Source organism: Cebidichthys violaceus, unplaced genomic scaffold (assembly GCF_023349555.1).
Source record: "Cebidichthys violaceus isolate CVI_PGR_0920_01 unplaced genomic scaffold, fCebVio1.0.p SCAF_32, whole genome shotgun sequence".
Classification (NCBI taxonomy): Eukaryota; Metazoa; Chordata; class Actinopteri; order Perciformes; family Stichaeidae; genus Cebidichthys; species Cebidichthys violaceus.
Genome location: NW_027176506.1, coordinates 305,886 through 330,786, shown reverse-complemented (window position 1 = coordinate 330,786; position 24,901 = coordinate 305,886). Strand labels below are relative to the sequence as shown.

Sequence of the window (24,901 nt, the reverse complement as noted above, 5' to 3'; positions counted from 1 at the left end):
CGCCCGCCATTCTGAACCTGAAAACCTAGTGCGGTGCGGCAACCTCGTCCTGGCTGTCCGCCGTGCGTCTCCGGGTACCCAACTCTCTTAAGACAAGACATATTGTCATTTTAAGATCTACGTTAATGCAAGTGTTTTTGATTCAAAATGAACAGCAACTAAACATTTTAGACGGAGCTCCATGGTGACCAGCGCTATTTTTAGAACACTGGTCCTAGTGCCTGTGGGCGACCAGGTGCCCACGGGCACCGTGTTGGTTACCTCTGGACTAGGATGGGAGGAAAGGATGGGAGGCAAGGAATGGAGGATGTACAAACTGAGAAATGACAAGAGCCTCAGGACTGACCATTAAGAGCTGATTTAGGGTCATCCCTTGGAAGATCAGTGTTTTGATCCCTGGAAAGATACTGAACCCCAAATTGCTCCTAAAGGCTGGTCCATCGGTGTGAGTGTGTACGTGAATAAATCCATGTAGTTTAGATCCTGATGGGTAGACTGGCATCTAGCATGACAGCCTCTGCCATCCGTGTATGAAGAGTGTTTCCCACAGTTACTAGTTACTAGTAAGTAGTACTTTGCAGATTTAGGTTCTTGTATTGGTGGGTTACTGAGGACCATCCGTCCGGGTTAACAGTCGCACCGGGAACAGGTGGCTCCATCACTCCCTGCAGGAATAGAGGGCACAAGTTTAAGGCCCCGGGAAGCTGACATGGCCGGAGCTGCGAGCCACTTACACTTCCTGAAGCGGTCTGGAGGCGGGCGCTGCGTACCGCTGCAGAGGAAATGTGTCGGACAGGGCCAGTCAGCCCAACCGTTAAGAAGTGATCAATGTGTTCGGTTCATTAGTAAAACTGTGGGGGACAAAATCCACTGTGGTGGGATGCCACAGTCTTGGTAATTCATGGGAAACACTGATAAATGTGTGTATGTGTGTGTGTGTGTGAATGGGTGAATGTTTACATGTAGTACAGCTCTTTGAGTGGCCAGAAGACTAAACATTCGCTATATAAATGAAGCCCATTAACTATTTACTTGAAAGGTTGTGACGACAATGCCTTTTGGCAGCCATGAATGCACCAACAGGGAGGGATTTCTTTTTCAGGCAAAATCACGTATTTATTGAATAAAGGTCTACTTCATCTGCCTTCTTTTAGCAAAGTAAGCTCATCGACAAGGTAATGAATGCTGTGAAGTTGTCACTTTCAGATACAAGCTAACATGGCATTCACCGCCGTACGTTGCTTATCTTCACTGATAGTAATGTTACTGTCTGATCTCCAAACTGGGAGCATGCCGACCGCCATCTAAGGACTTGTAGGTAATACACTGACTGTGGATAATGTTTACGCCATCATGCAGACCCCTACACAGGCTGCGTGGGGGAAGGTTTTAGAAGGGACTTGGGAAAATAGTATTTTGACGGTAAAACATATGTACTTCAACCTAAATTTGAATATTTGGATTTTAACACAAAAAGAACACCACTGGGAAGCTTCAGAATGGTATAAAAACCATTTAAGCAAAGGGATGATCATTGATGAGCTTGACTCCACTCTTGTGGCCTTTACTCACTGGTTACATACTGTTGTTTTTGCCATGAGTACATCACTTTTTTCAGAACAAGTTAGCTAATGCTAGTGGCTCTAGCTAGACTTTGTTTGGTCCCAAATCCAGTCCATCCATCATATTCATGCTATACAGACTTTATACATTGTCATGTGTGTTGCAATGTTCAACTCATGTTCCCTCTGATTGTGTTGTATTAATAAGCGGTCATTCAAATTTTCTCAACATTCATACCATATGCATTCACTTGCATCATCTTTAATTGATTAGCCTATGAATTAGCCTCCAGGGCCATCACCAGGGAACAGGAACACGTCATTATACACGACCAACACTGGACTATTGATCGGCTGCTTCAATGTCTTCAAGGATGGAATGACGGTTGGCTACAGCATTGACATATGTGAAGAGGGCAGCTATTTCAGTGATTGATGGCACAATAAATGACTCGTCTGGCAGCTCTGTTCTGGGAACATTTGTAGTTTCCTCAATACACTTTTTAATGCAGGCGGGAAACACGAAACGAGAAGAGAGGTAAGTAACAAAGTAAAACAGGAAACCAAGATGACTAAATGCAAAAACCAGAGAAACATAACCCAAGGAGCTTGATGAGATGGGACAGATAATCACACCATCAAAATTCAACGCGGCGACGGCATAGATGTGAAGAGGGCCTGGTGGTGTTTTTATCCTTCATTTATTCAGGGAAGACCTGTTGAGAGCCAAGCTCTCGTTTGCAGGAATGCTGATTTGACATTGCTAAGGAGCTTTTTCTCATGGCTCACCGGTCTCTAAACAATATGGAATCCCTTTCTCCTTAATATAGAAATAACCACAGCCACAGTGACAGTTAGATCGCCTGTCTTCCTCAACTTTCATTCATGCCAACTGCATGGACAACACATGTTGGGAACCAAAAGGAGCGTGTTTGAGGTTGGTGTGTGTGTGTGTGTGTGTGTGTGTGTGTGTGTGTGTGTGCTGGTGAAAGAGGATGGAAAAGGGAGGGGTAGGTTCACTCAAAGCAAGGCAGAAGCTCACTGCAGAGAAAATGTGAACTTATCACACAGAAACCGGCGGTTCTGGTCTTTTAAATGATAAAGTCACAGTTACAACAATACGGTAACTTAAGCAAAACACAAACAAGATAATAACACACAATGACCTAACTAAGCCCAGACTGTGAGAGACGGCCTTATACTGGTCCTTTGAGTGGCCGACGGTCCTGCTGAGTTCCTGGGTTCGCTCCGTGCTGCGTGATAAACTCTGTGTCAGAGGGAGGTTCTTCCATATAACCGGCATAAAGTCAACTTGATTGGAAAGATAATTTGTCCTTCTCTTTTTCTGAAGACAAGGCAAGTTGTCCGCTTCTCCTTTTTCAGGATGTGGAAATATAAGAAGAATGATGCTATTCGTCCAGCGAGTTGAAGACTGGCCTGGGTTCTCTTAAAAGCAACAAAGCTATGTTTCTGTGCCTCCTTGCAAGCGAATTGAATCGCGTGGAATGGCCAAGAGCTTTATAGAGTTGTACAGTTTCAGGGACAGACCAGAGCTGCACCACAGGGAGTCCTGGGGGGTCTGTGGCCCTCGTCCAATTAGAACCAGTGTGGATGTTTTGTTGCTCTTATCTCAAACTCAGATCAGGTCTTCTTTGTAAGGAGCAGGCCTCAGTCAGATCCCTTTGTTTGAGAGCACATGGTGAAGGCCCAACATAAATATATGGAACACTTCACAGCATGTGAGCAATAGAATGATATGAGAATCCCAACAACCTGAGCTTTATAAAGCAGAGAGCAAATACATGATGAAACTGTTCACATGTATTAGGTGAATCAGTAGAGAACAGAAAGGAAGGGAGTCCATCCCGATACAAGAAGTGATCAGACACTTCTCTCTGAACATGACACGTCTCAAGTCATCGTTGTTTTCCAGGGAGGAGACAAATAAACGACACGGAAATGCAAATTATGTGCCTGCAAATATCATATGTGTAGGGCTTTTATTGTGAAAGGTAAGACCAGAAGGAGTGGATCGTGAATAGTGGACTCACAAACATGGCTCCTAATGAATGGTAATGCTACTGCTGTCCTTCCTTCAAGTGGGAAAATAAAACCAGTTAGTGCAGCTTTGAATGATTACTATTGTTGGACTGTGACACAAAACTAAGTGACGCTTTATCGACAAGAATATGAAAGAAGAATCACTTCATGTGTCCACCTGCATCCAAATAAAAAGGAATGTCTTAAGACCCTAGAAGCCCAAAGCTCATTAACAGGAAACAGAGGTCACAACCTCCACGGTGAAGTCAGGGCACACATGGCAGCACCCTGCAGCCTTCAGCTGCTCTGGTTCAGGTTTATAGCGCCCTTCACTTCTTTAAAGCCCCACAAAGACGCTTTGAAGAGCTGCTAAGCTGCTCTCCATATTAGATTTAAAAATGTGGGATTTCATATGTTATGTAATCCAGCGGCTGATCAAAGTAAACACAAGTCAACCAAATCAAATGCTCGTTGAAAGAATTTGGGTGGCTTACCCCAAACATTGGCTTGCCATTAGAAAACACAGCAACCGCTGCAGCAGCAGAGAAGCTGCTGATGGCTGTGCGGCTTAAGGTCAGGAATACAACCGCAAACGCAACTCCCACATACTGAACATGAAGCTGTTGTTTTTCCTATTGAGAGAGCAGCTAGTTCAGCTTGAGACCATAAGCAATATGATACAAGTGTTCCTCTGATCACAGCTGCAGGAACATCAAGTAGTTACAGCAGTTCATCATTTCTCAGCAAGAGTTCAGGTGAATATTTGATGCATGTGCCGTTTTCCACACAAACGGATATTAATATAAAAGAAGAATGTACACCTCATGCATTCTCTGATCAATTCTATTGCCTTGTTTTTGCTGCATTGACTGTCAAAGCATTTTGTGAACTCTGTTTTTAAAGGTGCTATATGAATGAAGTTATTATTATTATTTTAAAGACACATTTATAAACTTTTTATTGTTAAAATAAATAAGGCTGTGGAGAACTTTGTGTGGTGGAAAAAAATCTTTTTAACCTCCCTGTGAGAAATAACCAGATGACGAACTTCTTAAAGTATTAAATCATATTTAAAGAACAGACAGTTTGTAATAATTCAGCTGAATGGACAGAGCTCTTTCCCCACAGATGGTTCGGAGGTCTAACAATGAATAGACAAAACAGAGTATATATACACATTATCTCGTCTCCCTTCACTCCCCTTGGCAGATGTCGTCGTCCTCCTCTGTCTGCCGATGAACCCACCAAGGCCATGTCCTCAGCCTTCTGGTGGGAAGAGGGTTAGGTGGTGAGATCAGGATAACACTACAGAAAGAAAGAAATGCTAAAATACCTTTAAGTGGTGACATCAGGATAACACTACAGAAAGAAAGAAATGCTAAAATACCTTTGACATGAGATCATTTAAATTAGTCTGGTTGGCCTCGTCTGCATTTCTACAGGTTTTAAGCAATACAAGTTATAACTAAGAGAACGGTATGATCAATTTCTCCAACACTTTGTATTGTCTTTTTCAATGCTATTGATGTTTGATATCACCGATGGTTCACACAGGCACAACATAAAGAAAGCAATAGCTGTCGGAGTGGGTGGGTGAACATACAGACAACAGACTTAACGAACCAAATGAGTCATTGCTGTCACTCTCCTAATGAGGCACACTGTTTGGCAGGTGAGGCCAGTGATTGGACTGTAGTGATCAGTCAAAGTCAACGATTGGCTATCAGGCCCCAGCAGCAGGGTTCCTGCCTGCCAGCGTGAATGTGGGGGTAGATCCCAGATCAGCTCACATTCAGCACCCTGGTGTCACACGGAGTCCTAGATGTCTGATCTGATCTGATCAAACGTGTGAGTATGTCCTCATCCACAGACACCCTGTGCAGTGCAAACTACACACGCCTGTGAGCAGATTATGTTCTGCTTTCTAAACGTTACATCAGAAGCTTGAAAGGCTGCAAAGTGTGATGAAACGTAGCTAGCGGTAGCAACAGCATCGGTCAAACCCCAGAGTGTGACTTCCTCCAGCTGCACAGTGAGATGTCAGGGTGTGTGTGTGTGTGTGTGTGTGTGTGTGTGTGTGTGTGTGTGTGTGTGTGTGTGTCAAGGAGCTGCAGTGGAAGTCGATCCCGGTGCTGTTACTTCAGAGAAGGGTTGGTGTTACATCACCAAGATGATGAAATGTGGTTGTAAAATCATCACAGCTGCACAACATATGAAGATATAAAGATAAAGGCAGCAGGAGTGAGAGGGGTGGTAGATCTGGAGGGGGGGGGGTGTTATTTCAAATAACAATCTTTCTCCAGAATCGCTGACTCTACCTTTTTTACTTTGCACCTTCAGTGAGTGTGGGAAGTGATCACTAGTGTTGCTGTTCCAGGCTGAGGATGATGCAGGATTAAAGTGAATGTACTGAATAGATATCATTTTCATTCACTCTTCTCAAACTTTCATTATGTTCCTTTGTGGGTTCATGCAGGGACACGTCTATCATGTACAGTATGTGGCTCAACAGGCCAGTATTACCAAATGACCTGACAGCAGTGACAACGAGTTGTCCACCACGGCAGTCAAGGGTTGCCTTCAGCCGAGCTTACACCCGTGCTCCAAAGGCTCCAAAGGCTTTCTGGAGTTCGTACAAGACGGCTGGGTTAGGTAAGAGGGTGGACCGCCTCCAGCTTCTTCTAATCTCCACAGCTGGGTAAACACCAGGACCTTGGCCCGGCGTCACAGGAGTCATTGGTGTGTAGGTGGAAACTGGGACGAGTGTCATATTTAAAACCTAAATGAATCCGTTACAATAAGTAAAACAGTTTACCACTATATTGGAATTATAGCTGCGTTAATTCAATTTTTGTCCACTTGGGGACGAGCTGTAAACACATCAGTCATATACTATCGACCTTATGGTGAATGTGTTAGCGAACAGTTTCATGTTTCCACACTCAGCAGACACACAGAGACATTGGGCTTTGTGTGACTGCTCAATGCTCCACCAGGATCACCAGCTGTGCTCTCTACAATTCCTCCCACTTTGGATTCACACGTTTTTTATACATCTTAACAGCTATAGTCAATTGTATTTTTCCATTCTGTCTTCAAAGCTGCACTAATTCATGTTTAATATTAGAAATGGATCAAATGAGTGTGAAAGCTGTTCCGTTCCCTTCAGCTCTGTGATGAAGAGCTAGATAGACTCTGTTAATCCCCGTGCTGGATAGCTTTTTAGTATGCTTTGTTTCCAGCCAACATGTGTATTGTTCTATTGACAGCATCTCAATGGATGCTAACGTCGCTCCATGTCTACTGGATCTGACATTACCTTAACGACTTCATTAGGGGATCTCAACTATGAGTTTAGAGCTTGTTCTGCTGCCCCCAAGTGGCCAAAAAAACAACAATAAAAGATCAAATCAATCAATTAATGCAGCTTCAAACGCATTCATTAATCAGAGTTTCAAAAACGGGGAGCTTTAACAGCTGTTGTAGCTCAAACAGACGTCAAACTGTCTCTAATTATAGTGTGGTGTGTGTAGTTCAGAGGAATGTGCTGCTCACTGCTTGGAGTAATTGAGCCGGCGTCTTATAAAGGCCTATATTTAGCACGTTGTTGTGCCATATGGATTTGTGTGTATTATCCTTTTGCAATAAGCTTATCATCTCTCCATCAAATGGTACTCTTCATATCTGCTCGGCAGCTGTGGTGCATCACGAGAGGGAATACACAGAGCCAATGTGAACAGCAAGAGTCAGACACCCAGAGACATGTTCCAAAGGCTGAAAGTGCCTCTAGGTGTTGCCAGGTATGTCTTCTTCTGTTTCAGTCTGTTAAGCCATATTTACAGAGAGCAGAAAAGGATTATGAGGCTACGCTGAGCTGATGAGGAGTTCTACGACATTGTAGTCTGGACCTACAGATGCATCCAGAGGCGTTGTATGTAGGGTTAGGCTGATCATGTTTTGCATTGAAGCTGCCAGGAGATGATATGTTCTGTCTTCCTAACATTCAGTTTTTATTGAATTGGATTAGATTGATGCAGAACAATGTGTGTTTGTTCTGAAGCAGCTTTTAGACCATCGAAACACTGACCTCCACTAGAACCCAGCTTCACTGGGTTCTTGACATTTTAGCACCTTTTTAAATGAAGGGGAGCAACATCACCTCAAAGATGTGGTGGGAAGTTAACATGCCTTTTATTGTGGGTGGCTGTGATGGTGTTTCCATTCACACACATGGAGCAGCCGTGGTGTGACTGAGCCACTGCCACCATACACTGTGATTAGATGATATACTGTAGGAGACGGATGGATGGGAAGCAATTCAAAATAAACAAGAGGTAACTAAGAGACCTGCTACCTGATATTCAATGAGAGAGAACAGTGTTGTCAAATACAGGCTATTGTTCTAAATGTTCCCAACCTTTTTGACTTGTGACCCCTTAAAACTAGGCCATGTGTACTGTGACCCCTCATCACTGCTTGTGTTATGTAAGTTTATGAGTTGTGAGTTCAATCAAAGGGAGATTTCCTCTTTCTGTTCTTGAATGTACTGAGGATAGAACAGTGTTTTTTTTCTCTTTCTGCTTTCCTCTCCTGTTAACAGGAAACACCACATAAAAGGTTCTCTATACAACCTCCAGAGCGCTAAAGTAAAAGAATAGCATCAAACCACTAGAGTCCATGTAAAGATCTAGAGGAGGAAACGTTGCACCCACCCTCTGGTTCCCCCTCAGGTTAGCACTGTTAGCACTGTTAGCTCTGTTAGCACTGTTAGCTCTGCCGTCGCCATGTGGAGACAATAGAAATGGCCAGAATTTCGCACCTGTAAGAAAGAATTTCCTTGGCCAAACAAAGTTCAATCAAAAGGTGTAGCGTGAGCTCCTCTCTCTCGTAGCCGGGAAGCAGAAGTCTCAAACTGTGACATCATCAAGTGACCCACAGGACTGGACTGGGACAAACAGCTGCATTTTGACTTTTAGTGCTGTAGTTTTGGGATTTAGAAGAGAGCGGTTCATGTTTACTAATATAGACCATAGGAATAACATGTATGCATTTTAAATATGGACATGGTCTCTTTAATAATATCAATACCCCAACTCAAGCAATTTAGAAAGAACCAGTAGAACTCAGTGGAGGAACATGACTGAGCCACATTTAGCACAATAAACATAACCATCACCATGTTAATTTTGATTTATTGATTGATAGAATAATGATCTAATTTGTATTGATCAAATAATGAATTGATTGATTGATGAAGCCTGGTCCGGGAGTGAAAAAAACTAAAGACACTACTCAGAGGCTTGAATGACAAATGACAACGCAAAGTGATGGATGTCAACGGAGGATTACAGACTGTTTCTATGTGGAGAACCCATTGACTCTGCTGAGCAGGTGTTAGTGTAGTGTAGAGGAAACACTTCATTGATATCTTCATAGTGAAATAATAATGGAATGCATCTTTGTCATTGGTATATTATTTGTTTTAAATAAATATATCAATATATATATATATGTATGTATATATATGTGTATATATACATATACACATACACACACATTTTTTTTTTCATATATATATATATATATATATATATATATATATATATATATATATGTGTGTATATACACATATACATATATATATATATATATATATATATATAAAAAACAACAAACAGCCTTAATAGTCCACCAGGCAGAGAACAGGGACCGGTAGTCCTGCACGAGGATCCCGCCCCGGTGCTTTTCATTTTTCGGGGACTTTGGTTATGTAAGAGATTAAATGTGTGAGTGAAGGTGGAGATGTTTGCAGCGCACATGCTGGTTAGCTGGAGTTACAGACACACCATCATGTGGCTGCTCGCGGAAGGTTGAAGGCTGGGAAAGCTCCGACCGACCGACCGACCGACCGTCCTACCGGAGAAGCCGGCTCCGGTGTCACGATGCCAACCTTCTCAGTCATGTACAAAGGAGCCGTCATCATTAGCAGGTACCGCCGCTGTGCCCCTCTGTTGAGTGCGTGTTAGCGGACAGATGGAGAGAGGTCTGTGGGAGAGCGCGTGAGAAGTAGACGTTACTGTACGAGGAGAAGACAGCGTTTCATTGAACGGGGCTCGGACTCTGTTGCTCGCTGAAACAGTACACGTATGGTGTGTGTGTGTGTGTGTGTGTGTGTGCGTGTGTGTGTGTGTGTGTGTGTGTGAACATGGAGGTGCTTGGGGACGAATGTCTTCCTCTTTGTGTTCTGTAGAGAGCAACACGTTGACCTGCGTAAAGCTCGCGAGCGGGGTTGTTTTTCTGGACACCTCTCTGTGCCGCTCGTGCGCCTCGCGCAACGAGAGGCAGCTGTACTTGGTGACGGCCGTGCTGTGGCTTCAGATGGACGCGAACTCATCTTGTAGCAGTTTTCATGTCGACGTGTTGATGGTGAACCTATGAAGTGTATTTCAGCTCATTGACTGTGCCTTTAAATGTCTTATTTGAGTCCTTTCAGCCACTAGAACATGAGTTGAAACTCTGTAAACATCATTATACTTGTTTTATATTATGTTCAGGCTTCATATTAGGTTTGTTTTATGATCCATTTTTTTCTTGAAAAATGTAAGACAAGGAAAAGCAGCTAATTTGAGGAAGTGAAACCGTCGAATGTTTGACTTGGAAATTGACTTTATTGATTCAATGATTAATGGATTATCAAACCAGTTGCAGATACATAGTCTGTTGATCCGCTAATTGATTGATTGACTGATCGATTGTTGCTAATGCTGGTCCTCATCAAGCAGCAGGGACACGTGGTTCTCACATGGTGTGAGTACTTCATGGTCAACACTGTAAACACGTTGTAGCTGGAACTCCAGTAAATCAGGTGTTGGGTCCAGCCAGAGCACACACTGCAGAACAGGAGTTCAGGAGGGAGTGTAGGCTCTTCTTCATGTTCACTGGTCCTGATTAAATGGAATGAATGTGGTGGAAGATCTCACTGAGGTCAACAGAAGACAAATATGATTATGAAGGTTTACATATTGTTGATCTGAAAACAATGATGAGACTCATGTTGTGTACAGTAGAATATGTTTACAGTTTTACTGTGTATGGCTTCATGCTTTTTTAAAATGTATAAACATGAGGCCTCTACCACACACGAGTGATGTGTACACGATATTCTTTATATTGTGACAGTATAAAAAAAGAAGAAGATGATGTAAACAATGTAGCTTTCAAACACGGTTCCTCTGGTGACAAATGGGTTTAACATATCTTGTTGAATGTAAAGAAAAACATTCTTCATTCATTCCTGGCCATACAAACTGTATTAAAGAAGCATAACCAGTGATTCTCATTCCAGCTTTGACCTGCCTTCATTCAGAACATATTTGTGTGAATAAATTGCTCGTTAATGAGAGCATGTGAACCATCGATGTCTGCCAGCCTGTCCACGCTGCGGACCAAACATCAGGGCTGTTCTTTCCTCAGCCGCTTCAATTTCTGTGAATCTCAGATGCCGACAGAAACAAGCCAACCAATAAAGTAATGACGTTTGCTCGTGTGATTAATAGATCACGAGGTCAGCGTGATACTTCTGTTCATACCGCCACACAGCGATATGGATAATGATCCGCTGACCCATTTGGTGTTCTAGGGTTTCGTTCCCAGTGTGAAAAGGCTTAAATTCATCCGAGACCTTTTCTGACAATTCTTTGTTTGTCGAGAAAACATTATTGTTTGAAATATAGATTTGAATACGTGCTCTTTGCTCACACACACATGAGAGGAAGGGTAGTGTGAGACTGTTTCAGACTCTATGAATGGTGCATGCAGCTGCTTCAGAAGCACAGTGTTGTCGTTTGAAGTTCTGCGTGTCCTCAATGAGCCCCGGTGTCTCACTACTGAGGAACCCTCTGCGTCTGAAATATTGATAATCCTCCATGTCGTTCGGCTGGCAACCAGACGGAGAAGTGTGAATCCCATTGCTGAGAATACCTTGTTCCAGGTTTCCAAAACTACGAACAGGATAATCTCTAAAATTGACTAACAAAGTGTTGCTCGTAGTCTCCACAGGTATAAGTGTGCGCTGGTTTATCTATGCTACTCACTGCTATCTTATGCAGCATCTTCTGTAGTGTTCAGCCTGAGCAAATTGATGTTCTTTAATCGAGTCAATGTTAGATGGAATAGGAACAAGGACAATTTGGCTAAACCAAAAAACAAAAGCAGAATTCAAAGGAAAGGCCTCTCCTGTCATAATTAACTTCTACAATTCAAAACCCTCATATCAAACTATAAATCAATGTTTAGCTGAAATGGAAATGTCTTAAAATGTGCAAATCTGCAGGGCCACATCTGTGAACACTATTCCAATGCTTCTTAATTATGTAGCAATAAGTAAATAGGGACAACCTGAAACCTTCAAGACATGAAGAACGATCAGCACGATGGAAACACTGCATAGCACCAGCTGTGAAGAAGCCATTGAGCTCTGCTCAGTACCTTCATCATGTTTCCTCCGTCACAGCGTTCTGCTCACAGCTTTGTCCAGTAAAGATCTGTTTTGTTATATTTATGAGTAGATGAAGCGTTATGTTGTCATCAGCGTACAAACTGACCTGAACACAAACAGGGTTGATCACAGATAGTGTTTGACTGGAGAAGTTTGGATACTACTTGGAACTGGGTTATTTTGGTCGATACCTCAAAGGTGTGGCGTTCCGATACTCGCCCTGTAGCAACTTTAACCACTTGTGAAAGGCTGAGACAAGATCACTTAGGATAAGAAACCTCATACAAAAATCAATCTACCGAAACCTATAAGACCGAGTGGCTTGGACACCATGTATGTCTGTTGAAAATGTACATGGAGTCACATGCTATATATACACCTCTGAGTCCATCCATCCAGAGGTGCATTTCTGCAACTCTCAGCAAGTGGTGATAGATAGTGTCAACAAAAGTCCCTGTCTGTATCCAGAATGACTGCATTACCGATGTATCACGTCCTACGCGCTTCAGCCTTCTTCTCATCCAGAACAAGGGCCAGATGGAGTAGTCTACCTTCCACATCATAGCAACCAGAGGCAACCGAAGCTCCTCATGTGATCAACGCTGTGTCTCCAAAACGCTCTTAAGTGCTCCAGCTTTGGTGGACACGAGCTGTAAGGCTTGAGGACAAACTCCCTGAGACAGACGTAAGGCTCTGTGTCCATCACAGTGAGGAGTCACAGTCCGTGGCGCTCTGCAACTCAAGGGTCTAACCTGAGAAGGGAAAGGGAAACTACTGATCTACTTATGTTCTCCTCTCTTCTGTTTCTTTCTCCCTGTTTTCTCCATCCTCCTCATCCCTCCATCTCTAACAGGACACTAATGGGTCCATACGGAGTAGACAGAGCTGTTCATTCCATGGAGTTTACTGATTGTGAGAACGGCCTGGGTAAGTCTTTTCTTTCTCTTCAGCAAACACAGATAGAAGGAAATTCTTCTGTAAACAATGTGTAGCTACTAATGTCTATAACTCACTCTATGTGAAGCATTCACTGGGTTACAGGCAGGTCCATCACACGGCTAACACGTACAGTAGACGAAGCTTACTCCAACTGTGTTTGAACTGTGGGGAAAAGCCACACTGATGCAGAGAGAACATGTAACCTCACAGAACATAAACAGTTGACCCGCACTGAAGATGAGATGAAAGCTGTCAATTCATGGAATACAACTTTATTTTCTGATTGTTCATGGCGGATACGTTCTAAAGCACAGATAAACACATCCACATCTCCTCAAAAGCCTGAGGGAAGGTGCCAGGTTTTGAATGAATGCAGCCCAGGGCAGCTTCTTCCTGCAGTGGCCCGTCTGCTCTCTCTGTGCCGCAGGACACTGAAGGGCGCGACAAAGTGGCGTTTTTTGACCTGGGAATGAGAACGGGCTGTTCACTGGTTATACAGCCACGTAATGTCCAAATGCTCTTTGCTGTGACACAGCCCTCGGTGCACTGAGGTCCAGCAGAGTCCCAGAAGAGTCCCAAACACAGCAAAATAAGACAAAAAGACAATACAGGCAGAGGACAGGGTCTCTGTAGACCTTATGTTTTGTCTTTGATCTTCACCAACTCCTGTGAGAAACATCTGTCTCTTTAGCTGCTAAATGTCCACCAGTTCGTCTCTGGCTGTGTCTCTCTGCTGTTGGAGACAGTACAGTAGCAGTACAGTGGGCCTATCGGAGCGCTTTCACTGAACACAGCTGCCTGCTGCTGGAAACAAGGTAATGAGACTGAACCAAAACACTGTGATAACACAAAAACAATGAGCTGAAAGGCTGGGATCACCTCTCTGAGTGACACACGTCACAAATAGTCACATGATCCATTAGGTCTGATTCTTTTTTTCTGTTTGAACGTTTGTCACTTGTTGGGTATAAAGGGTTTGAAATGTGATCCTTGAGGTAAAAGTCTTCTGTGTTGGATCGTTTATCACTATCAAAAATACATTTATGTCTGTAAAGCCCAAACCACATGCATAATACTGTAGATGCAGCCCCGCTCAATCATCCTCCGCTATCTGGCAATGGAGTCTGATTTTGAATAGCTGAAATAATTGAAGTCCTACTTTTAAAGGGATTTTCTCTGCAGTGTAGGTATCCTTGTTAAGTATCAGTAGTCTAGCAGAAGAAGTAGGTCATGTGGCAAAGCCCTAACCCACTTAACTCAGCTGGGTTAAGCATGCAGGGAGCTGCTGTTGTTTTTATCCGTGCACCATCACACTGGTGGAGCTTGTGCCTACGCAAGTGAAAAACCAATCACCGCATCGGCACCGCAATGTGACACCACGGTCTGAAAGCAAACACAGCGCATGCAGCAGTTCAAAACGTCGCATGTCAAGGGACCGCTGAGCACCCTGTGTCTACCAGGGGAGCAGTCGATGCTAACATGATGACACAAGTTAGCTGTCAGTAAGCTAACGATAGCTACGTGTTAGCAAGTTACTGTAGTCAGCTGAGGCACCTTAGACCTAACACTGCATGCATAGCTTTCTGATGTCTCCACATTCCACTAGAACAGGAGCCGCTCTGGAGTTCTACAGCAGTGCCGTTCTACGCTGTGGATTCTGACTGAAGCACCTTTAATGTGTCTGTATATGAGTACGACTATGAAGAATGGAGTTATGAATATAATGAGATCCGATGGGCCTCCATAGACTTAAAATAAGCATTCAAAACTACAGCCCACAGTAATGAATGCATTATGTAATTCATATGTCATCTTAATGTGCAGTTGAATTGACATGGCGAGTTGTGTCTCTCTATCTATACTGTACTTTAATGCATCAGACAGTTAATAAATGAAATCACCATCAATAACCATGACTGTAGTCTGAGGAAAGCTCGTCACACGTGTGTGCTTCTGTTTCAGCCACATAGACCTGATGTTATTGAGCTAAAGGTAGAAGGGAAAGGCATTACGTGAGGAGAGAAGTGTACGTAATACTGAAGGTGTGTGTGTGTGTGTGTGTGTGTACCCACAGTGTTTAAGCAGCACACAGGTGAGAAGTAAAGCAGCTTATAGTCGTCCAACGTGAGCATGTGCAAATGTACATGCTGTTCCAATACATAAAGCCTAAAGACCCCCGCCCTGAACTCCTGAAGCCTCCACGGCAGCAGAGTGTGTGTTGTCCACACTGTCGACTGCAGTCCTGCTGTCCTGCGCTGAGGACTGCACATGCTAATCCCTGAGTTAATGCAGCTGAAAGCTGCATCACCTCAGCACGGTTCATAGTGAACATCATCTCCGTCACATTGGGCTCAAAGAAGCACTTTGAACACGTCTGAACCAGAGCTGTTGTTGCTGCTGTTTACATTCCTTATGATGCAGAAATGCTCCTCAGGAATGTAACACTGCTTTAGTCTGGTTTGTCATGTGTTTGTTGTGTTACAAATGACAATACATGATCCTTGAATCCCTGAAACCCTTGAATGTGTGAACATGTTGTTCTTGGTTATTGTGGCTCAGGAGGTGGAGCGCTCCCTGGTCCCTGGTCTACATGTCCGAGGGCCCTCACTGAATCCCAATTTGCTCCTGATAGGAGTGTGTGTGTGTGTGTGTGTGTGTGTGAAAGTGTATGCTCCTGTCAGCATGTGTGTGTGTGTGTGTGTGTGTGTGTGTGTGTGTGTGTGTGTGTGTGTGTGTGTGTGTGTGCTCCTGTCAGCATGTGTGTGTGTGTGTGTGTGTGTGTGTGTGTGTGTGTGTGTGTGTGTGTGTGTGTGTGTGTGTGTGAACAGCTGAATGCTGGCTTGTGTTGTGAAGTGCTTTGCTCAGATAGAAGTATATAAACACAATCCATGTTCCATGTATCATCTGGGTTATTGTAAACCATTTTTAGAAGCATCTGTGCCTTTTTTCATCAAATTGAATGTTGTGATCTTTCACAAGGTCTCAGAGTGTTGGAACTTTGAATCCTTCCGAGGCAAACGTGCCCTTGATGCATCGTGAGCAGGATATAATGATTAGGAAAACAAAATGTGCGGCAGAGGAGGGAGAGCGGCATGTCTCTTATATTATGCATTCGTATGATGTTTTTCTTATCTGAAGATAGGCTCTGAGGCAGAACAAGAGACTCTCCAAAGGGAGGGAGGACGGAGACGGGGAACTTTATGACCCCATTCACCCAACAGGCGGTAATTAACGCGCCACTTGGCTCCAGACCCAATTAGTGTTTTGTCTCTGTGGTAACGGGCCAACAGCAGCCTCACAATGAAGGAGCCCTGATCACATGGTCAAGTAAGAGACTTCACCAGCTACCCTTCACTCACTTCGATGTATTCATGAGCTGATGAAGATGATGGAAGTGATGAAGATGAGGAGGTGGAGGGGTGTGTAACAGCAACATGAACGCACTGAAGGAAGAGAGGTATTTAAAGACGGTAGGCTAACCGTGTCATGTGACCAGCTGATCAGAACAGCTGATATCACCAGTGACAGCCCCAAACAACAACAAGGACATGATGAGTGATCATGTGTGAGGAGCTAAAGGCAGATGTATGAGGAACGAAGAGGGTCGTCTTCCTGACTGGACTGATGCTAGAGCTGCATTAGTGGATTATAAACTGAGTACATTTTCCTCTCATTCCGAATGCTTCGCCGACCGTAAGGTAGACATATCGTAAGCTGAAGCTGTGCACACTCGTCATCATCTGTCTCTGCATGCAGACAGAAGACGTGGGCGTGGTTTCTACTGGAAGTCACATTCAATCGGCCTAACATGGCAATGCAATCTTTGTGCCTTCAAAGCATCAAATGAATTAAATATTGGCATATCATTAATTCTGAAATGTATTTCCTCATACTGTACTTATAATAGGGTGACATTGAACAATGAAACAACTATTGAGTGAAATATGTTGCAAACAGAATTGGCGTTTTCATCTCGTGAGCCGTCCACAATGTGGATCTCCACACATTCACATCTTGGGATTCAGGTACATGCCCCGTTTGCTCTCGACACAAAGGGTTAACAGAAGACCACCGCTCTGAACATTCAGCAGTTCAGAGTCAGATTCCACTCTTATTAATAGCACTATAGTAACATTAGGTGGATGTATCGTACATGTGTAGGTCAGATGATGCTTTGAGGTTATGTTCTTTCCTTTACTCAGCAACACCTACACACATACAGTTGTGGTCAAAAGTTTACATACACTTGTAAAGAACATAATGTCATGGCTCTCTTGAGTTTCCAGTTATTTCTACAACTCTGATTTTTCTCTGATAGAGTGATTGGAACAGATACTTCTTTGTCACAAAAAACATTCATGAAGTTTGGTTCTTTCATGACTTTATTATGGGTTAACAGAAAAAGTGACAAAATCTGCTGGGTCAAAAATATACATACAGCAACATGAATTAGCAATTTTGGTGACTTAGAAAGTTGTGTCAATGAAATGAGCTTCATAGCATGGCCTCTTAACTTCTTGTGAGTGATTATGAGGGACTACAGCTGGTGACTTCTCTGAGGCCATTTAAATAGGGCTCATTGGATACAAACGCCCACAAACGCTACAATGGGAAAGTCAAAGGAGCTCAGCATGGATCTGAAAAAGCGAATCATTGACTTGAACAAGTCAGGAAAGTCACTTGGAGCCATTTCAAAGCAGCTGCAGGTCCCAAGAGCAACAGTGCAAACAATTGTTTGTAAGTATAAAGTGCATGGCACTGTTTTGTCACTGCCACGATCAGGAAGAAAACGCAAGCTATCACCTGCTGCTGAGAGAAAATTGGTCAGGAGGGTGAAGAGTCAACCGAGAACCACCAAAAAGCAGATCTGCCAAGAATTAGAAACTGCTGGAACACAGGTGTCAGTGTCCACAGTAGAGCGTGTTTTGCATCTCCATGGACTGAGAGGCTGCCGTGCAAGAAGGAAGCCCTCGCTCCAAAAGCGCCACCTTAAGGCTCGACTGAAGTTTGCTGCTGATCACATGGACAAAGATAAGACCTTCTGGAGGAAAGTTCTGTGGTCAGACGAAACAAAAATCAAGCTGTTTGGCCACAATGCCCAGCAATATGTTTGGAGGAGAAAAGGTGAGGCCTTTAACCCCAAGAACACCATGCCTACCGTCAAGCACGGTGGTGATAGTATTATGCTGTGGGGCTGTTTTGCTGCCAATGGAACTGGTGCTTTACAGAGAGTAAATGGGATAATGAAGAAGGAGGATTACCTTAAAATTCTTCAAGATAACCTAAAATCATCAGCCCGAAGGTTGGGTCTTCGGCGCAGTTGGGTGTTCCAACAGGACAATGACCCCAAACACACATCAAAAGTGGTAATGGAATGGCTAAATCAGGCTAGAATTAGGGTTTTAGAATGGCCTTCCCAAAGTCCTGACTTAAAATCCCATTGAGAACATGTGGACAATGCTGAAGAAACAAGTCCATGTCAGAAAGCCATCAAATCTAACTGAACTGCACCAATTCTGTCAAGAGGAGTGGTCAAAGATTCAACGAGAAGCTTGCCAGAAGCTTGTGGATGGCTACCAAAAGAGCCTAATTGAAGTGAAAATGGCCAAGGGACATGTAACCAAATATTAGCACTGCTGTATGTATATTTTTGACCCAGCAGATTTTGGCACTTTTTCTGTTAACCCATAATAAAGTCATGAAAGAACCAAACTTCATGAATGTTTTTTGTGACAAAGAAGTATCTGTTCCAATCACTCTATCAAAGAAAAATCAGAGTTGTAGAAATAACTGGAAACTCAAGAGAGCCATGACATTATGTTCTTTACAAGTGTATGTAAACTTTTGACCACAACTGTACTTAAGGTGAAGCTGAATGACACTATGATACATTGTATTGTCGTTGTTTGTCTAAATCAATCATCATTTTTGGATAACGGGGACTGGGGGATTGGTGAGAATGGCACAAAAAAACAAGATGACTGATATGGTTGCCCATGGGCGCTGGAAGTAGGGAGGCCAAGACGATGCTGCTGCTGCTGGGAGTGTGTAGACACTATCTGAGTGTGTGGACGCTGTCTGAGTGTGTGGACGCTGTCTGAGTGTGTGGACGCTGTCTGAGTGTGTGGACACTGTCTGAGTGTGTGGACGCTGTCTGAGTGTGAGACGCTGTCTGAGTGTTGTCTGAGTGTGTGGACGCTGTCTGAGTGTGAGACGCTGTCTGAGTGTGTGGACGCTGTCTGAGTGTGTGGACGCTGTCTGAGTGTTGTCTGAGTGTGTGGACGCTGTCTGAGTGTGTGGACGCTGTCTGAGTGTGTGGACACTGTCTGAGTGTGTGGACGCTGTGTGAGTGTGTGGACGCTGTCTGAGTGTGAGACGCTGTCTGAGTGTGTAGACGCTGTCTGAGTGTGTGGACGCTGTCTGAGTGTGTGGACGCTGTCTGAGTGTGAGACGCTGTCTGAGTGTTGTCTGAGTGTGTGGACGCTGTCTGAGTGTGAGACGCTGTCTGAGTGTGTGGACGCTGTCTGAGTGTGAGACGCTGTCTGAGTGTTGTCTGAGTGTGTGGACGCTGTCTGAGTGTGAGACGCTGTCTGAGTGTGTGGACGCTGTCTGAGTGTGTGGACGCTGTCTGAGTGTTGTCTGAGTGTGTGGACGCTGTCTGAGTGTGTGGACGCTGTCTGAGTGTGTGGACACTGTCTGAGTGTTGTCTGAGTGTGTGGACGCTGTCTGAGTGTTGTCTGAGTGTGTGGACGCTGTCTGAGTGTGTGGACGCTGTCTGAGTGTTGTCTGAGTGTGTGGACGCTGTCTGAGTGTGTGGACGCTGTCTGAGTGTGTGGACGCTGTCTGACAGTGAATCTTAACAAAGTGATAGCCTTATGTTTAGAGGTCTTCTTTAGCCTAGTGAGTAGAGAAAGAATGGACTCCACAGTTCTAGGATTAAGTTATCTCCTCCATTTGTCAGCCTGGAGAGAGGTTTGCGTGTGAGCCTCTGTGTCTGTCCACCTCTAATCTCTCATTATGCTGCAGCAAACTGCATCATATATTCATGTCCCTTTAGAGCTGCATGCTCCAGGAGCTCTTATTGTTGGTGACTTTCTGTTTTATCCTGCTGACTCGTCCCTCACTCCTCAGCTAGTGAATCCTAACTCCTCAGCTAGTGAATCCTAACTCCTCAGCTAGTGACTCTTAACTCCTCAGTTAGTGACTCCTAACTCCTCAGCTAGTGACTCCTAACTCCTCAGCTAGTGACTCCTAACAGGCCTCCTGGTGCTCTCAGCTGTGTATCAGCTAGTGACTCCTAACTCCTCAGCTAGTGACTCCTAACTCCTCAGCTAGTGACTCCTAACAGGCCTCCTGGTGCTCTCAGCTGTGTATCAGCTAGTGACTCCTAACTCCTCAGCTAGTGACTCCTAACTCCTCAGCTAGTGACTCCTAACAGGCCTCCTGGTGCTCTCAGCTGTGTATCAGCTAGTGACTTCTAACCCCTCAGCTAGTGACTCCTAACAGGCCTCCTGGTGCTCTCAGCTGTGTATCAGCTAGTGACTTCTAACCCCTCAGCTAGTGACTCCTAACAGGCCTCCTGGTGCTCTCAGCTGTGTATCAGCTAGTGACTCCTAACCCCTCAGCTAGTGACTCCTAACAGGCCTCCTGGTGCTCTCAGCTGTGTATCAGCTAGTGTTACACAGCTGAGAGCTGTTCTGTTTGGCTAACCGGTAACAGAACTACTTGTACACACACTGCTGCACATCAGCTGGAGTTTACCTGTGTGTGTGTGTGTGTGTGTGTGTGTGTGTGTGTGTGTGTGTGTGTGTGAAGTGTCGTGTTCGACTGCTTGTACAACGTTTGTTTCTTAGTTTGAGTGAAGTGTGTTTGACAAACATTACAGCAGTGGTGTTTGCAGACTCACCTGGAGGAGATCTGCGCTCTACAGAGTTCAACTTTCTGGTTTGTAGTGTGTCTGCTCTGTACACACACAGCCTCTTTTCAAAATCAACTTTCGTCTTCACAGAAAGTCAGGTTTCGTCAACAGAACCACTTGGTTAGGTTTAAGAGCGGAGCCTGGTGAACGGTAACCTGGCTGACCAGTGACTCACAGGAAGTTAGGTTTAGGTTGGCTTAAGTTACTTCTATGAACCTCTCCTTCCTCTTCTGAAGGAATTTGCCGATACAATGGCAGCTGCCGACAGATGACCTTCCCCTCACTCCCCTGAGTTCCCAATATTCAAATTCCCATCTGTACCGAGTTATTATTATTCATTTATGTACTGTAATTAGCATTTGTTCCATCTGGAGTTCCTCATCTTTTCGTAGTGATATTTAGTGCTGTAGTGGTGACTTAAGCGTGGTATATCCTGAGTGTAGTAGATCTAGCTTGTGGTGCACACAGGCTGCAGTGGTCGCGCACCTTTTCGTAACTTGCCACATGCGGTGCACACGATCCTTGTGGAGGTTAGTTTATGGCATTTTGCCGGTTACTTCATAGTTCATTTTGTTTGTGCGCTTTGTATTTGTCATATGAAATAGAAACTCATGAATCCAAATGTCCGCCTAAACACCATTAAGCGAGAGTATATTGTATAGTCTCTCTATCGCCGTCATTCACATCTTAGAAGAAAATGAAAATGACAAAGTGATTTTTCTCCTCCTCTCAACAGGGATTAAAGTGATCGGTGGAGTGAAGGAGCTAACTGGAGAGGAGTTTGGAGTCTACGTCAAGCGGATTTTACCAGGTGGCCTTGCATCAAGTGACGGTGAGTACCGTATGATCCGAGGTACGTTCTCGTGTCATGACTTGCCTGCATTACTTTTATCTCTTCAATTCAAAGATGAATCACTTCAATTCAAAGAAGACATAAGTACAGGAAATACTCAGAGGCAGTGGAATGCTAGTGGATCAGCTCAGGCTGCTGTGTCCCACATGAGCTCCCTCCCTAACTGCCCTCATTCAAATCAAACGCTCACACTCAGAGGCTCTGACCAATTTGGTGCCCTAGGCCAGATCACAGCTGTGCCCCATTCATGCAGCCAATTCCACCCCCGAGCATTGTGTTCACTCACACAGGAGCTGCTTAGCTTCACGGCTCTGAGATTAAGCTGTGCAGATCACTATTAAAGGAAAAGCTGGAGTTTTAGGTTATTCCTCAAACAACTTTCCCTTATGAATTTAAAGTGGGATTATAGGCTGTCACCATTTGTTATCTTCATCATCAATCATTCGTATATTTAAAGGGGAAATATCATGTTCATTTTCAGGTTCAAAAAGCCCAGTCTGCTCTGATTGGCCTGCAGGAAAATAGGGTGCAACTTTGTAAAGGTAGTTCTGAAGACGTGGGAGATTTATTCTAATGAGCCTGATGCATGATCCAGGCAGCCCACAAACAAACTCACTGGTTTGTCTTATTTAATGTGCAGCTGTGGGGTGGAAGCCACTCCTGATACACAATGTTCACTTTATACATATATATATATCTATATATATATAGATATATATATATCTATATATATATATCTATATATATATAGATATAGATATATATATATAGATATATATATATATATCTATATATATATCTATATGATTTGGACATCTTCTTAGTCAGTGTACAACGTGCATCAAAGAAAAGAGAAAGCACATCTGGGCTGTGCTCCGGTGCTTGGTATTCTACTGTTTATAGTGTATCACGTATGTTTGAAGCACCTCTTATCAGACATGTATAACCATTGTTGAAGACATTGGTCGATCGACATGCAGAACCTGATGTCTATGTGTGGGTTGCTGATTTTCTCTCACTCCCCTTGTTGGAGAATACGAGTGTAGACAAGCCTGTTCAAACACACGGCCATAAAGAGACCACAGTGTGTTTGATGGCAGAAAGACTCTCTATGGAAAGAAGGTTTTGAAGCCTGGATTCTTCTTCTTCTTTTTCTTCTTTTTCTTCTCCTCCTGCTTCTTCTTCTTCTTCTTCTTCTTCTTCTTCTTCTTCTTCTTCTTCTATTTCTTCTTCTTCTTCCTCCTCCTTTTCTTCTTCTTCTTCTTCTATTTCTTCTTCTTCTTCCTCCTCCTTTTCTTCTTCTTCTTCTTCTTCCTTCTTTTCTTCTTCTTCCTCCTTTTCCTCCTTCTTCTATTTCTTCCTCCTCCTTTTCTTCTTCTTCTTCTTCTTCCTCCTCCCTTTCTTCTTCTTCTTCTTCTTCTTCCTCCTCCTCCTCCTTTTCTTCTTCTTCTTCTTCTTCTTCTTCTTCTGTTAAAAAGGTGGATGTGAGAAACGTTAGATAAATAGCTTGATGTCCTCAACACAAACAACACTGGTTGAAAAGCTTGTGAAAAATCCCAGAGGGGAAGTTTTGGTGAAACTTTTAGAATTCTTCTTCTTCTTCTTCTTCTTCTTCTTCTTCTTCTTCTTCTTCTTCCTCCTCCTTTTATTCTTCTTCTTCTTCCTCCTTTTCCTTCTTCTTCTTCCTCCTCCTTTTTTCCTTCTTCTTCCTCCTCCTTTTCTTTTTCTTCTTCTTCTTCCTCCTCCTTTTATTCGTCGTCGTCGTCTTCTTCTTCTTCTTCTTCTTCTTCTTCTTCTTCTTCTTCTTCTTCATTTCCATTAGCAGGTAAACAGCCTTGGACTTAGAAACTGGCTGTTTCCAGCATGTGTCAGTGGACTGGAGCTGCTGCTCCTCTGTGTGGTCTTGTAGTTGTGGTCTTTATTAAAGTAACTGTATATTGAATAAATGTCTTCGGTCAGTCAGCAGCAATAAATCAGGTGCAGCAGCTATTTGTAGAAATGTCCATTCTCTCTTCCCGTCTTTTACAAATACATATTGCATGAAACCAAACACAATTTTCAGCGGTGCCACTTGTCTTTCACTTTACCTGCACAAAGCTTTGGATCAGCCCATTAGCGCAGGACAAATGGACAATAAGGACAAATGCAATTGGACTGTTTAGCTCCTAAAAGAGGGCGGCACATGTCCCCTATGTGTCTTAGTGTAGATCAGTGTGGATGAAATCACAAGGAATGACTCAGTGGACCTGGAGTCAGAACAAGCTTCTGTGAAGACATGAATACATTACACCACAACACTGGCATGGCCTACTTTCTCTCTGCCAAGGATGACGGATATGGGGCACATATTAACTGTTTGTACTCAAATCACGACAGCTTGACATTTAAACAATTATTATTATTAAGCAGTTGGAACAACAGAGCACCATCTTTTCACAAAGTAGCTCACATCACCACTGCTCAATAACGTCATTTATGTCATTCCCTATACTCTTATTCAAACGGGTTTCTGGTTAGATGCCTCAAATAACGTCTTTGGAGTTTAAACCATTTGAACGTTTTGTTCTTCGGTATAAATATTTACCGCTGTTAGGTGTCTTATAAAGTGTCTGAATGAGAGGACTGAACGTCATCACTAGTTCACCTTCACAGCCTCGTTGTAACCACGGTGCGGTTTGTTCATAGCCTAACGATAGTTCTCCATGTAGCTGAGGCCTCCACTGTGGACTAAAGACCTCACTCTGACCTCTCACAGGAAACCTGATGCCAGGGGACCAGATCTTGGAGGTGAACGGGGACAGTCTAGTAGGAGTCACAAGTGAAAGGTAGTCCAGTAAAGAATTACTGCTCTCCTGTCGTTCATTTCAGCGCATGATTGACTGAGCTGTGACAATAATGTGACTGTGTGTTTGTTTTTCAGAGCTGTGGACATCTTGAGAGCAGCCTCTGCAACTAATCTCATGCGCCTTCTCATCGCCAGAGATGAGGAAGCAAAGTAAGCCACGTGTCCACGTATGAGAACCAGTGCTTTGACATGGGGCCACACTGGGTCTCACAGTGCCTGTACTGAGATCCATCATTATGCGATTATG

At 43.7% G+C, this 24,901-nt stretch overlaps 1 protein-coding gene across 3 annotated transcripts in view; it reads left to right on the top strand.

Annotated features, from left to right (window-relative positions):
* The window catches only part of si:dkeyp-72e1.9 (syntaxin-binding protein 4), a 72,067-nt gene that overhangs the window by 19,434 nt on the left and 27,732 nt on the right, over positions 1 to 24,901 (top strand). For 2 of the 3 annotated variants that reach the window (XM_068724859.1, XM_068724858.1), the window contains exons 1-5: positions 9,332 to 9,591; positions 12,953 to 13,026; positions 21,693 to 21,788; positions 24,565 to 24,634; positions 24,730 to 24,804. In XM_068724859.1, coding sequence (XP_068580960.1) covers positions 9,545 to 9,591; positions 12,953 to 13,026; positions 21,693 to 21,788; positions 24,565 to 24,634; positions 24,730 to 24,804 — 362 coding nt within the window. In that variant the 5' untranslated portion in view covers positions 9,332 to 9,544. Of the gene's footprint in view, positions 1 to 9,331; positions 9,592 to 12,952; positions 13,027 to 21,692; positions 21,789 to 24,564; positions 24,635 to 24,729; positions 24,805 to 24,901 lie in introns of those variants that run through there. The other variant, XM_068724857.1, reaches the window with a different exon arrangement.